General features: G+C 36.5%; 1 protein-coding gene across 1 annotated transcript in view; it reads left to right on the top strand.

Annotated features, from left to right (window-relative positions):
* Window positions 1–1,593: 1,593 nt before the first annotated feature.
* fam213b (family with sequence similarity 213 member B) overlaps window positions 1,594–12,255 on the top strand; it is a 14,031-nt gene continuing 3,369 nt past the window's right edge. Inside the window, exons 1-6 of the mRNA XM_015379129.1 lie at window positions 1,594–1,770; window positions 2,077–2,281; window positions 3,250–3,301; window positions 5,796–5,859; window positions 6,036–6,111; window positions 8,124–8,242. Of these exons, the coding sequence (XP_015234615.1) occupies window positions 1,708–1,770; window positions 2,077–2,281; window positions 3,250–3,301; window positions 5,796–5,859; window positions 6,036–6,111; window positions 8,124–8,242 (579 nt within the window). The 5' untranslated portion in view covers window positions 1,594–1,707. The remainder of the gene's footprint in view (window positions 1,771–2,076; window positions 2,282–3,249; window positions 3,302–5,795; window positions 5,860–6,035; window positions 6,112–8,123; window positions 8,243–12,255) is intronic.

The raw sequence follows: 12,255 nt of genomic DNA, 5'->3' as shown, positions 1-12,255 counted from the left end.
TATCTATCTATCTATCTATCTATCTATCTATCTATCTATCTATCTATCTATCTATCTATCTATCTATCTATCTATCTATCTATCTATTAACTGAATGTTTTGTATCTTTGTCTACGTATAGTCCCTTTTCACCAAGACTAATTATAACAGGCTCTCATTATTCTAGAACAAATTTTGTTTCATACTTGCTGAGATACAATTTCAAGCAACAACAGTGACACATTGTACTTTATTACAACTAGCAGCCTTATAGTCTCAGTAGGAACACTGATGTATCTTTAGGACAACCTTCTAACTCATATGTCTAAATGTGTTTTAGGATGATTCCAAGCAGATGGTTTTATCCACTCATGTGCAAAAAACCACTATGACAGCGTATTTAAATCACCCATTAAATATTTGAACCAGATCTTAAAATGTACTTAATATAATTAAGTTTTTTTTTGTAACATTAAACATTTAATTTAGAGATTAAAAGCCACCATGTATTTGAGTGTAATGAACTAATATAGCGACATCTGAATCTGAAATGATACAGATTTTGTATTCTTTTTTTTAAATCAGCATTATAAGTAATGCATCAAGTCTGTTCACATTTATTTTTGGTCTTAGTGTTTTGGTATAATTATTTATTAATAGCATTTGTTGGTGTGTATTTTTTTCGACTCGTGATAATGGACGTTTGAATATGAATCAATCATTTTTATTGTTGTGTAAAATGGTATGTGATTATTTTTAATGAGATTTGGAGACTACATCCTCCTATGTCTGAACAATAAAAGACTTAAATGTTGCATGAAGGTTCTTGGCCGTTATACTTTCATCTGTAAATATTCTACTCCTCCCCAATTTCTGTTGTTATTATTATCAATATTAATAATAACAATTTTAAAATTATTTAGAATTATTTGCATCTCTTTATTTTGTGTTTTTTATTAATTAATTTAAGTTTGAAATAAAGTTTGTACTCTGAACTTGTAAATTATTGTGAATGCTAAATCATCTTAGACTATTATTATAATAGGTTGTTGTTGTGATTTATTTTTTTAAATATAATTTATTCTCATTGTTGTTTCAGTTTCTGTTGTTCTGGTAAAGCTTATTCGTCTTTATGCCATAATTTCAGTAATATAGCAGAGGAAATCAAAGCAAAGCAAATATAGCTTGGAAATATAGCAATAATATTTTTCTGTTGAAGGAATTTGGAATTGTGTTCAAAATTTCTGCTAACCAAACAGCTACATAGTTACCAAAGGATCTAAAAGAAAAAGGGTCCATGCATTGGACATTTAGACAGCTACAAAATGTACATGTTGTTTAACTAGAACAGGTAACAAAGGTCAGGCAATAAAAATCCATCACCTTTGAGTTCCCTTGTAGTAAACCTTATGCAATGTGCGTTATACAAATGTCATATTTTAAACTATTTACGCAACAGTTAAAGTTTAAGCGATGAGTTAAAGGAAAAAAACACAGCGTTAAGAGATCAGTAAGCCCTTTCTCATAACATTTGATCGCGCGTTTTGATTCGTCAATCGTTCAGCAGTACTAGTATTTGATTGGATGCTACCACACAGTGGGCGTTACCGGAAAAGAGTGTTTTGCAACTGTTGTGCAAGTGAATTGGGCGTTTTAGGAGAATTTCAGGAGTCCCGCTAGTTTGTTTCTGAAGCCGGCTTTATTTTAAAGTCTTTATACTGTAGAAAAATGGCTAAAGTCAATCTGGATAAAGTTGGACAAAATCTTATCAAGGATCCGGAGACCAACTCTGTAAGCTGACTAAGGAGGCTCCGTTTGAGACGGACGTTTTTGCTTATTAGTTCTGTTAATCCGGGGCTGCTTTTGGTCTCAATATTGTGTTTATGTTGTATGTTTAATTTAATATTTTTATTAATTCAAAGAAAATGTTTTTTGGCTCGTTATCGCTTTTCATAATGGTAGTTTGTTGTGACATAACATTTATCTAATGAGAGTAAAGGCGTGACAGTAAATCATGGTGTCTACATTGACAAGTCAAGCATATTTGTTCTGTTGTGAGTCACAATTTCCTCAGTTTCATTATCCTGACTGTTTCAGAAAATCGAGTTTCGGACTCTTTGGCAAGATCAGGCTGTGGTGGTCTTCTTCCTGCGGAGGTTCGGGTGCCAGGTGTGCCGATGGATGGCGTCAGAGATCAGCAAGCTGGAGGCTGACCTCAGGGCCAACGGGGTCTCCTTGGTGGGAATCGGACCAGAGATGTTCGGCCTCAAAGAGTTTAAGGAAGGAGGCTTTTTTAAAGGCTGTAAGCATCTCTTATCTCATGACACTTAAAAATGAGTTACTGATACAAATGCATTGTGGATGTTGGATCTGGGATGACATTCCAATGAGGTTAGAGCTCATTCACATAAAGCCATCACTGTCCCAGTATACATTGAGTGGGTGTGTTCTGGGAAAACAAGTCTGTTCACTATGCTGGTGGAGGTTCTCAGTCATCCAGGTCATAGTCATTCCAAAAAAAGTAAAAAAAACAACAACAAACCACTGGACTTCGGTTTTCAAGTTTGAAGACATTTCGATTCCCATCCAGAAACCTCTGCCAATTAAAAATGTCAATTAAAAAGCTTTGAGTTCCAGGCTTTATAGAGCATGCTTAGAAAACATGCAATTTGAATCAAAAACAGGTCCACCCTTAAGTAATCGACATAGTGATGGGGTTGAGATGATCTATCATCTCGACCCCATCGCTATGCAGGGGAGCAAAACATCACGCCTGATCAGCCAGACCAACAATGACTCTAACAACTCCCTTTTCAGAGGCATGGGCCAGTATCGGGTATTGTAGGCCAACAAAGACCTCAATGATGCCCCGTTACTAAGGGCTGGACCTGTTTTTTTGGATTCAATCCAACAAAGCCATAACAAGGCTTTTGTTGGGCTACTCTATAAAGCCTGGAACTCAAGGCTAATCCAGACATTTTAAATTAAAAAAGCTTCCCGGATGGGAAGTGAAACGTATTCAAACATGGAAAACAAAGTCCACTGGTTTGTTGTTTTTTTTTTTTTTAATTTTTTTGTAATGACTATGACCTTGATGACTGAGAATCTCCATCAGCATGATGATCATTTTTTCCCCCCCATAACACACCCACTCAGTGTCTAGTGTGACAATAATGGCTTTTTTTTGGAAAGTTTGTTCCCTGACTACAGCTGTACTGCCACTCTTTTTCCACAAGGTGTGTAAAAATTCATCTGTCACTGTTTTTTCAGCCATTTATGTGGATGAAGATAAGTCGTGTTACAAGGATTTGGGATTTAAAAGGTGAGTTTATGTTAATGTAAAGATGAATACAGTTTGATTTTTTTGTTTGTTTGTTTTTTGTTTTTATGAACTTACGATGTCTTAGACTCCCCTTTAATTTGGCTCTGAACACCCTTGAACCTTATCACAAACAACCATAAACTTCTATTTTGATTTCATGTCAACATTTTTGATTTAATATAAAGAGTAAAAGGAAGAAAATCACAGCTTTCTGTTCATTATTATTATTATTATTTTTATTTTATTTTTTTAAATTAAAGCACCTAAAATGTGTCATTTGTATTTATGAAGTTAACACTTTGTTAAACCACATTTAGGTGCAAATATAGCCAAACATTATTTAGAATGTTTGGCCTCCACTGCTTTGGAGCATTTGCTGACCACAACACAGGTCATGTCAAGGAACTTTACAGAGAGAATTCAACCAGATCATACAGTCAAATTGTTTCAAAGTTTTCTATCTGAGGAAAACCAGTTGATTGCATTTACTCATCGACTCTAAGGAAAACCCTTGCACCAAGCATGCTTGTAGCGACAGTGGAGAGGAAAACTCTTTTATCAGGAAGAAACCTCCAGCAGAACCAGGCTCAGTGTGAGCGGCCGTCTGCTGAGGCCGACTGGGGTTCAAGGAGACAGAAGCAGAGATACAGAAAGAAGCATAGAAACAAAAGACAACTGTCAACCAGCTCCACAGGAAACGCCCAGCAAGGCAGACGAGCTCAGAGGCAACTCACATGTCAGATGATAAAAAAGAGAGCACATATAATTAGTCACAATCAGAGAAACGGCACTACACTGAAAAACAGGCCAAGCTCCAACATCTGTTAACAAAGATTTTTGATGGCAGAAGCACAGCTTATCTTTCTCTCCAGGATGGTGTCACATCCAAACAGGAAAAGACCAGATGGAGCTACTATGATGAGAAAAAGCAGAGAGAGCATAACTTTCGAGATAAAGATTACACAATCTGGAGAATGGGAGAATAGAGATCGAATGAAGGAGATTGATGAAAAGGGGTTCCCATGTTCTCCAGCAATCTAAGCCTAAAGCAGCATAACTAAAGAGATAGCACTGGATAACTTGAGCCCCTCTAACTATAAGCTTTGTCAAAAGGGGAAGTTTGAGTTTGTATTTACATGAATTGGTAATCTTAGCTCTGGCTGGATGTTACAGGCTGGGGTCCTTCTAAAAGGTGAACCTTCACACCTCTCTGTGGTTTTCTAGTGTCTAGCTGGTTTTCTTCTAGCATTACTTTTCATTAGTTGTAACGGATACCCGCACTTGCTAGTATGATGTGCAGCAGTATTTCTTCCAGCATGTATATAATTTTTGATAAGGCCTTAAATGTTAAATATTACTCTGATCTCACTAAAACACTTTCTTCCACTTCTGTTCTATTTGGGATGTTGTATACTGAAAATATAAACTCTTGCAGCTTTCTTAGATAAATGGTTATCTTCTTATCCCCCATCCATAAACTTGTGAAGTGTACTACTAACCAGTGTCCTGTTAACACTAGTAATGTCCAGTCCAATACTGATATCAGATATCAGTCTGTCAGCCAAAAAAAAAAAAAAAAAATCAGAATCTAAAATCTCAGATATTACCATACTGATACATTCCAGGTCTGTTATCATTTTTTAACCTATTGGTTATTAATAAATAGCTCAGTTGGTCTCATACGTGCTGTTCTCAGCTTTTATTATATCTATATGAAATATCATTTCAAGCTTTTCAAATATTTCACGTTATATATTTGTCATGTATGACTCATGCTGATATTGTGTCTGTCAAAGTTCCAATACCAGCATCGTATTGGAGATGGAAAATCCTGTATTGTCTAGTTAATGGGCCGCCCCACCTGAGCTGTGGATCTCTGCAGCTACTCCAGAGTTTAAATGTTTCTTTTGGTTTTATGATTTAAACTTTCTCCATAATTGTATCTCTGAACTGTCGGCTTTGTACCTTGGTCCTCCATGATGCTGGTCATTTACAAATACGGCAAACATCTCAGGTTTTTAACAGAACAGCTGGATTTTTACTGGAACTAAGTGACACACAGGTGGAACCTGTTGCTAGCATCTGAGATGTGAAGGTATTTTATTTTGTTCGGGGGTATTAGAGTGTAGGGGGCTAGATGTAAGGGCATTATATAGTTAAGAAATCTATGAAAGAAATTTATTTTTTCTTCAATTTTGTTCAAGCTTGCCAAATACATCACACAATAAAATACAGAGATGTGTTTGGTTGTCATGTAACAAAACCTGACAAAGTTTCTTAGTCATTGCAGAAGGATTTGTATGTAGGTCGTAATGGAACAGAATGTAGGGGATAAATTATTGAAATGTGCTAACATTTGGTAGCTTCTTGTGGTGAATTACAAAACACTAAATCTCCATTAAGGTTTTTGTGTGTTTTTTCTTTCTTTTTGTTTGTTGTTGAATTTTTTACCCCATTTAGCTCTAGTGAAAATAATGATCTTTTTCCTCCTCAGGTACAATGCTGTCAGCGTGCTTCCTGCTGCTCTAGGGAAGAAAGTGAGAGATATAGCCTCAAAGGTAGATAAGTAGTCTGTTTTTATTTATAGATAAAAAATCATACATACAAAAACTGGGAAAAAAATGTCCTCTGTTATTTAGAGCTTATAATATTATCATTCTACCACAGTCATTAGATCTATAGAGTGTGTTGTGATATCAACTTTTTCTGACCAAGATTTGTCTGCTATCCTCAGGCTAGTGCTGCAGGAATCGAGGGAAACCTTTCAGGAGATCTGTTGCAGAGTGGTGGCATGATCATTGTTTCAAAAGGTAGTCTCTCTGTCTGTCTTGTTAATAATTTGGAAACTCAATTTTCCTATATATCCACAAGGGGGCAGTGGTGTTTCACATTGTAACTGTAATCAGGTCAATGCTCAGCAGGGATGTTCACTACCTTCTCTTTATTTCTTGGCTCTAAAATTATTTAAAAGTCACAATTTGGACAGCTTTGATTTCATATAAAGGGTCTGATGTTTAGTTAACAAGTCATGTACTAATATGTTTGAACCTCTCCACATTAAAATGGGAAGGAGGGATTTATTTATTTATTTTAAACAGGTAAATCAGATCAACATATCATTTCCCTGTTGATTCAGATAATTTTCAGGGTCAAGATAAACACTAGGAGCCAAAAATGGAAGACTGCTTCACTGCTACTTTCAGTTAATGTGCCGATGGTCTTTAATGATGCTTCAGGGCAGCTTGCCCTGATAGAAAGGAGTTTAAACCACAGGTCGCGCTGTCCTGTGTGGCTCCACAATTACAGCTTTATTCCACTTAAACTCCTTCTTGGAAACCGCCCAACTTCTCACTGCATGTTAATTTATGCTGGGATGTAACCAGGAAATGGTTATAAGTTACGCTAGGGTAATGTTTGAAAATATAACTGCACTAAACAAAGGTGAATATTTTGAAAAAGACGTTAGTAAAACAGTATATTTTATACAATATTGTTGAGCTGGAAAAAGGTAAATCTGGGGAAACAATGGGGGAACAAAGCAAATGGGCTTTAGCTTAACATAAAAATATTATAGAATCTCATTATCAATATATAATGTTTGATACTCTAGATTTACTATATAACAGATAGTGAAATTACATTTTTTATTTTATTTTGCAGTGACGTTGAAATTATAATTATAAGAACAGAATAATTATAAACATAAAGAAAACTACAAGTTTCCGTGCACTTCATTTTTTTGTCATAGGGCCACTTTAAAATTCCTTTGTCTGCCATCTAAAGCCTTTAACCCGATTCTGTTCGAAAGTAGATCTGTCTGAAAAACAAAAAAGAAACCGCAGTTTTGACAATGTGAGCTGTTTTTTTTTGCTAATCTCAAACAGATCATTCTGCTATAAACTCTGGTTTGGTGCCTTCTTGTTGGATTGGAGGAAAAAAGATAAAAAAAAAACAACTTTATTTTTATTTTTAAACATAACTCACAAAGCATACAGATCCCCATCAATCTGGATACTCTTTCATTGTCATGCTGGATACCTGCTTGGTCACACATTACTATGAATGGTATCCCTTTCCTTATAGTGGATGATTTTGGCAGTTTTTTTTAAAAGACCCACCATCTCCAATTGAAAAATAAATGCACACAGACAACCCTGGACCCACTCCCAACGGGGGAACGCCTATTGGATAGCTGCATAAAGCTGACTATTAAACGCGTGTGAAAGCTTGCACAAGGCCCATTTCTCCTCGTGTACGCTCTGTTTACAAGTTGCTTTTGCTTCGCTCATGCAAGCTTACTTTCCAAAACAAGATTGACAATTTTTCCACTATGTCAGACTCACCACAAGTAATAGAAAATGGGGACGAGCACATAGGACGACCTTACGGAAACATATCACCAGAATGATTGACAATTAGAGGACGACTTATTTTGATGATCCACCTGGAAAAACAACATCCTCCACTTAAGTGCCATTTAAAGCAAGTCAGCCATTTTGGTTGTTATAGACACTAAAGTATAATCAGCTAACGCCATGTTTACTCCTCCCACAAACTTTCACGGGAGAGGAGGTCAGGACTGCAGGTTGGCTCCTACGTCCTCTCTAATTTAAAGCCCTCTATGAAATCTCGCATGAAGCTAGATATGTCCACCAGCTGCAGAATCCCACTTTAAGTTCTCTATATATTCAGATTATCTGATGCTTCAAGACGGGAAGATACTGCCGAACACCATCAGGCAGACACTAATTTTTTATTTACTGAACAGCTGAAAGGAATCCTGTCTTTTAATAAAGTTAATCTTATTTCTTTCCGTGTATAGGTGGAGAAAAGGTGTTACTCCACTTCATCCAGGATTCACCAGGAGACTTTGTACCTTTGGAGGACATCACCAAGGCTCTCGGTATCTCCGCCACAGTGGAAGCTGGGCAGAAACCTGTGGTAAGACCTTTTGTTAAACTGATAACTCTTTCCTGATGCTTTGAGAATTGAATTGTAGGGTTGAGCCCTGTTAATAAAGCAGGAACCGTAGATAAAGCATTGTTCTTTACTAATCTATGTTGGATGAAGGGTGGCATTGATCCATGATGTTTATGATTACATGCAAAGAATTGGAATAAAAATCTGCTCAAAACTAAATAAATTATTGTGAAATGAATATCTGCTTAAATTTATTATATATGTTTTACATGAATATTTAACATGTTGATAAAACTGTGAAATAACAACTAAATGCAAGTAAAGTTTTCAGTTAATTATTAAATGTATTTCAAAATAAATAAAAAATAATATTTAATTTAAACATGCATTCCCAAACTAGAGATCATTGTGGATTCATTTGGATGTTCAACTGAATGACTGTCGGCCAGTCAGTGTCAACGGGTTGAACCTGCACCCTTATTGACTCATCCCAAAAAGCGACTAGTCTTCCTTCTGATCGGAATGATAATTACTCTTCATGATGTTGGCAGTGAAGCTGTGGCGGAAAGAGCTGTTGAGCACGAAGCTGAAGTTGGTCTCTTGAGCACTTTTGCGTTCCATAAATTTCTTAACTTGATGGAGCTTTAAGCTCCAAGCAAGTTCCAAAACTATGAATTAGATACCCTCAAGAGCAATCTAACATGCTTCCCAGAATTAGTCATTTTTGTGTCAACAAACAAAAATTCAACAAGATATTACTACCATGTCACAAAGTATGGCAACTTCTAAATATGCAGTCATACTCGAAGTTGTGAAATCTCAGTGTAGCTCTATAAAATAAAATATTGTATCCATAAAACCATCTTTTGATAAATAATTGAGTTTCACGTTTATTGCTTAGATCACTGGAGATGTGCTTGCGTTCAAACATTACTGTAGTTTTATAACAACATATTGGAGTTTGCAATTCTCCCTGGGATTTACACCTAGATTACCTAGAAAGTCATATTCATCCTATTACCAACATCAGGATTAAAATTATATTTTTGTTGTTTGCTCCAACGGTATCAATGAGAAGGGTAGAAAATGATCTGAAGCTGCAACAATGGGGGATTAACGGTAAATCGCCAGGTACAAAAAAAAAGTTCACAGCTTTAAAAGTCTGGATGAATTCACTCAGAATTTTCACTTCTCGTATTAATATGATGCAATGTGGAATCAGGTTCCAGCTTTTTTGTCACTCAAACATTATTGAAGTAAAAAGTCCAACTAACCAGATGAAATTATATTTTGGTGTTCATTTTTTATCTGCTGCAAGGTCCTCCTCACTACAGAGGGGTTACAGCTGGAGGATGGGATGCAATTAATAGTGTTTGGGATGCATGGCTGTTTTAGATTACACTGATGTTTAACTTGCACTTTTACTCCGTTATCAATCCTTTGCCCCGTCATTGAGACTTTCTTTTCCTCTTCAAGTTTCTGTAAGATGAGTTTTGGTCTCTCACACAAGAAAGCTCAGAAAGCTCAACCTTCTGCGCTCATTACTGTGATAGGTCTTTCACCTAGAACGTTCCCCTTTATACATGTGCATTCAGAGATTCATGAACAGTTCCAGCTGGGTTGAATTTGCAAGTTGATAACCAGCTTCATGGTACCGTTGATCCTGATTGCCATTGTTGGAGGAATCCCGCTGGGTTGAGCTCGCTTCATGGTACGGGCCTCTGCTGCACACAAAGAGAGACGGCATGCTACAGCGAGACGGGGCTATGCCTGTGAAGCCTGTATGGGTTGACAGATATTAAGAAAAACAACTTTATTTTACTAAATAAAAGCTAAATGCAGTGTATACCGTGGGTTTGTAGTTTCAGACTTTATTTATGCTTTAGGTGATGGAAACGGAAGTCTTTGTGTGTCTCAAGCTTGGCAAATGAAATGACCCTTGAAACTGATTTAATATTTTCTATTTGTCTTTTTTGATGACAGAATAATCAGGAACAACACTATATTTAACCAAACTGTTCCACTTGAACCTTCTTTGCCATTTGATGATTACAGGCAAACCTGTTTGTGCAGGGCAACTTAATATAATCCCATTAGGAATGAGGCTCTGCACTCGGTCAGCAGCAATTAACAAAAATTGGGACATGTGCAACAGAGGTAAGGGCTGTGCGAACAGTCCGCTCTCAGGGGCAGGGATGTCATGATTGCGTCACTTTTGCTACATGCACCCTTGCACCATGTTCAGTGCAGTGATTATAAATCAAGCATGATTCTCCTGTCTTCTTTTACTTGCCTCTTGTGACTCAAACTCTCATTACCTCGGAGCCCAGAGGAAGTTTAAAAATAAAGTAATCTATATGCTTGTAATCTGTTTTCTTTATATGCAAAGTATAGAGCAAATACTAAATAAAAAAAAATGCTCTCCATTTTTCTACATCATTTTTATAACGTTTAATAAAAAATGTTTATCATATTTTCATTATTGACTTCAAAAAAACAAATGAAAGAATGATACAAACATCCTAATCTATGTAACTGATTTAGAAATACATTTTTTATATAAATAGGTTTTTGTTTTTTTTCACTGAGTACGATCATCATTTGAAAACTGTATTAAATATTTTTTCAGGTTACATTGGTTTCACCTAAGTTCAACTGATTATCTGAAATATAACGGAAAAAGAAAAGGGAGAAAATCTGTGAATTTATTTTTTTTCTCTTTATTGCAGCCACAAAACCCCATAGGGACTAAATACTGTAGTAAGATAAATTACCCAAAGTGTAAATTGTGGGTCTGTGATGTCGGTGTCTAATGTGCCGTGCGATAGAAATTATGTTTGAAACCCAACTTCTGTTTATATTGTAATTACGTTTCAAGGACTAATCGCTTTTGGATCAGTGATCTGAGTCCAGAGCTTGATAGAGATGTCCTGTGATCGTTGGCTTTTTTGATAAAGCAGATTAAATTCACCACATGTACTTTTACCATTTTTCTTTCTGGCTCTGTTGCCTGTTCCCTGTGAGAGGCCAAACGTCAGAGCTGTTGTAGCGTCCCCCCATGACCTGTCTGACAACCAACAGATGTCATTGGGAACAGGAAAGACCTTGTTTCCTCTCAGGGGTCATAATGTGTCTGGAACAAGAGCAAGTCACAAGCTGGAACCGTCTTGGGTTTGGAAGGAGTTTGTGGTTAAAAAAAAAAGAATTAAAAAATTTTTTTTTAAAAATTGATAAATCGTGTTCCTGACAGTTGGAAGCCTGAAATTCCCCCCCAAAAAAATAAAGAAATAAAGAAAAACTTTTCTCGAGGTACCTTCTTCATATACTAGGCAAAACCATGAATTATCGGTTTAACGTCTTCTTTAGAAAATTAAATTCCGTATGATTGAACTTAATCCCAGAATTTCCATGATCCTGTCCCGTTATCTCATTTGGTTTATACAGCTGGAAAACAGTTTGTAACAGTGAGCTTAAAGACCAATAGCTTGTTCCCCCAATTTGCGAATTTAAAGGCGATAAAACTTGTTCTTTTATTTTTAGCGTTTGCAAGCTAGTTTAGTTTAGCTTTTAATTTTGAAAATGTTTAGTTTAAAGGTATAGAGGAAAATCTTTTATTTCCACATGGATAATCTAAATAATTGGTCCTCCTAATTATCAATCATTCTGGTGGTATGTTTACGGAAGGCCGTCCTACGTGCTTGTTCCATAAGCTATGTTTTTTGCTCATGCGCACTGTCACTGTGTAGAGCTACTGTTTCAGATAGTCATTGAATCTCACCTTTCTCAACACGGTTCTTTGAATCTGACCGAGGGTAAGAAAAAGTGTCTACGAAGTGTATCAGAAGAAAAGAAAGGCCTCAGAAGTGGCAAGATATATCCAAGAATGCTTTGCGTGGAGAGCTCTCCTCTGGGATTTACTGTCAGAGCGACCCTGCTGTCACCATAGGCTGCTGCTACCCAGCGGGCTCAAACAGCATAGATGGCGCAGGCATCACACAGTGGAGGAGATACGTGACCAATGGGGAGCAAAATGC

This window comes from Cyprinodon variegatus, unplaced genomic scaffold (genome assembly GCF_000732505.1).
Source record: "Cyprinodon variegatus isolate N-32 unplaced genomic scaffold, C_variegatus-1.0 Scaffold186, whole genome shotgun sequence".
Taxonomy (NCBI): Eukaryota; Metazoa; Chordata; class Actinopteri; order Cyprinodontiformes; family Cyprinodontidae; genus Cyprinodon; species Cyprinodon variegatus.
Note: the sequence above shows the minus strand (reverse complement) of the source record. Positions and strands in the feature narration are given on the sequence as shown.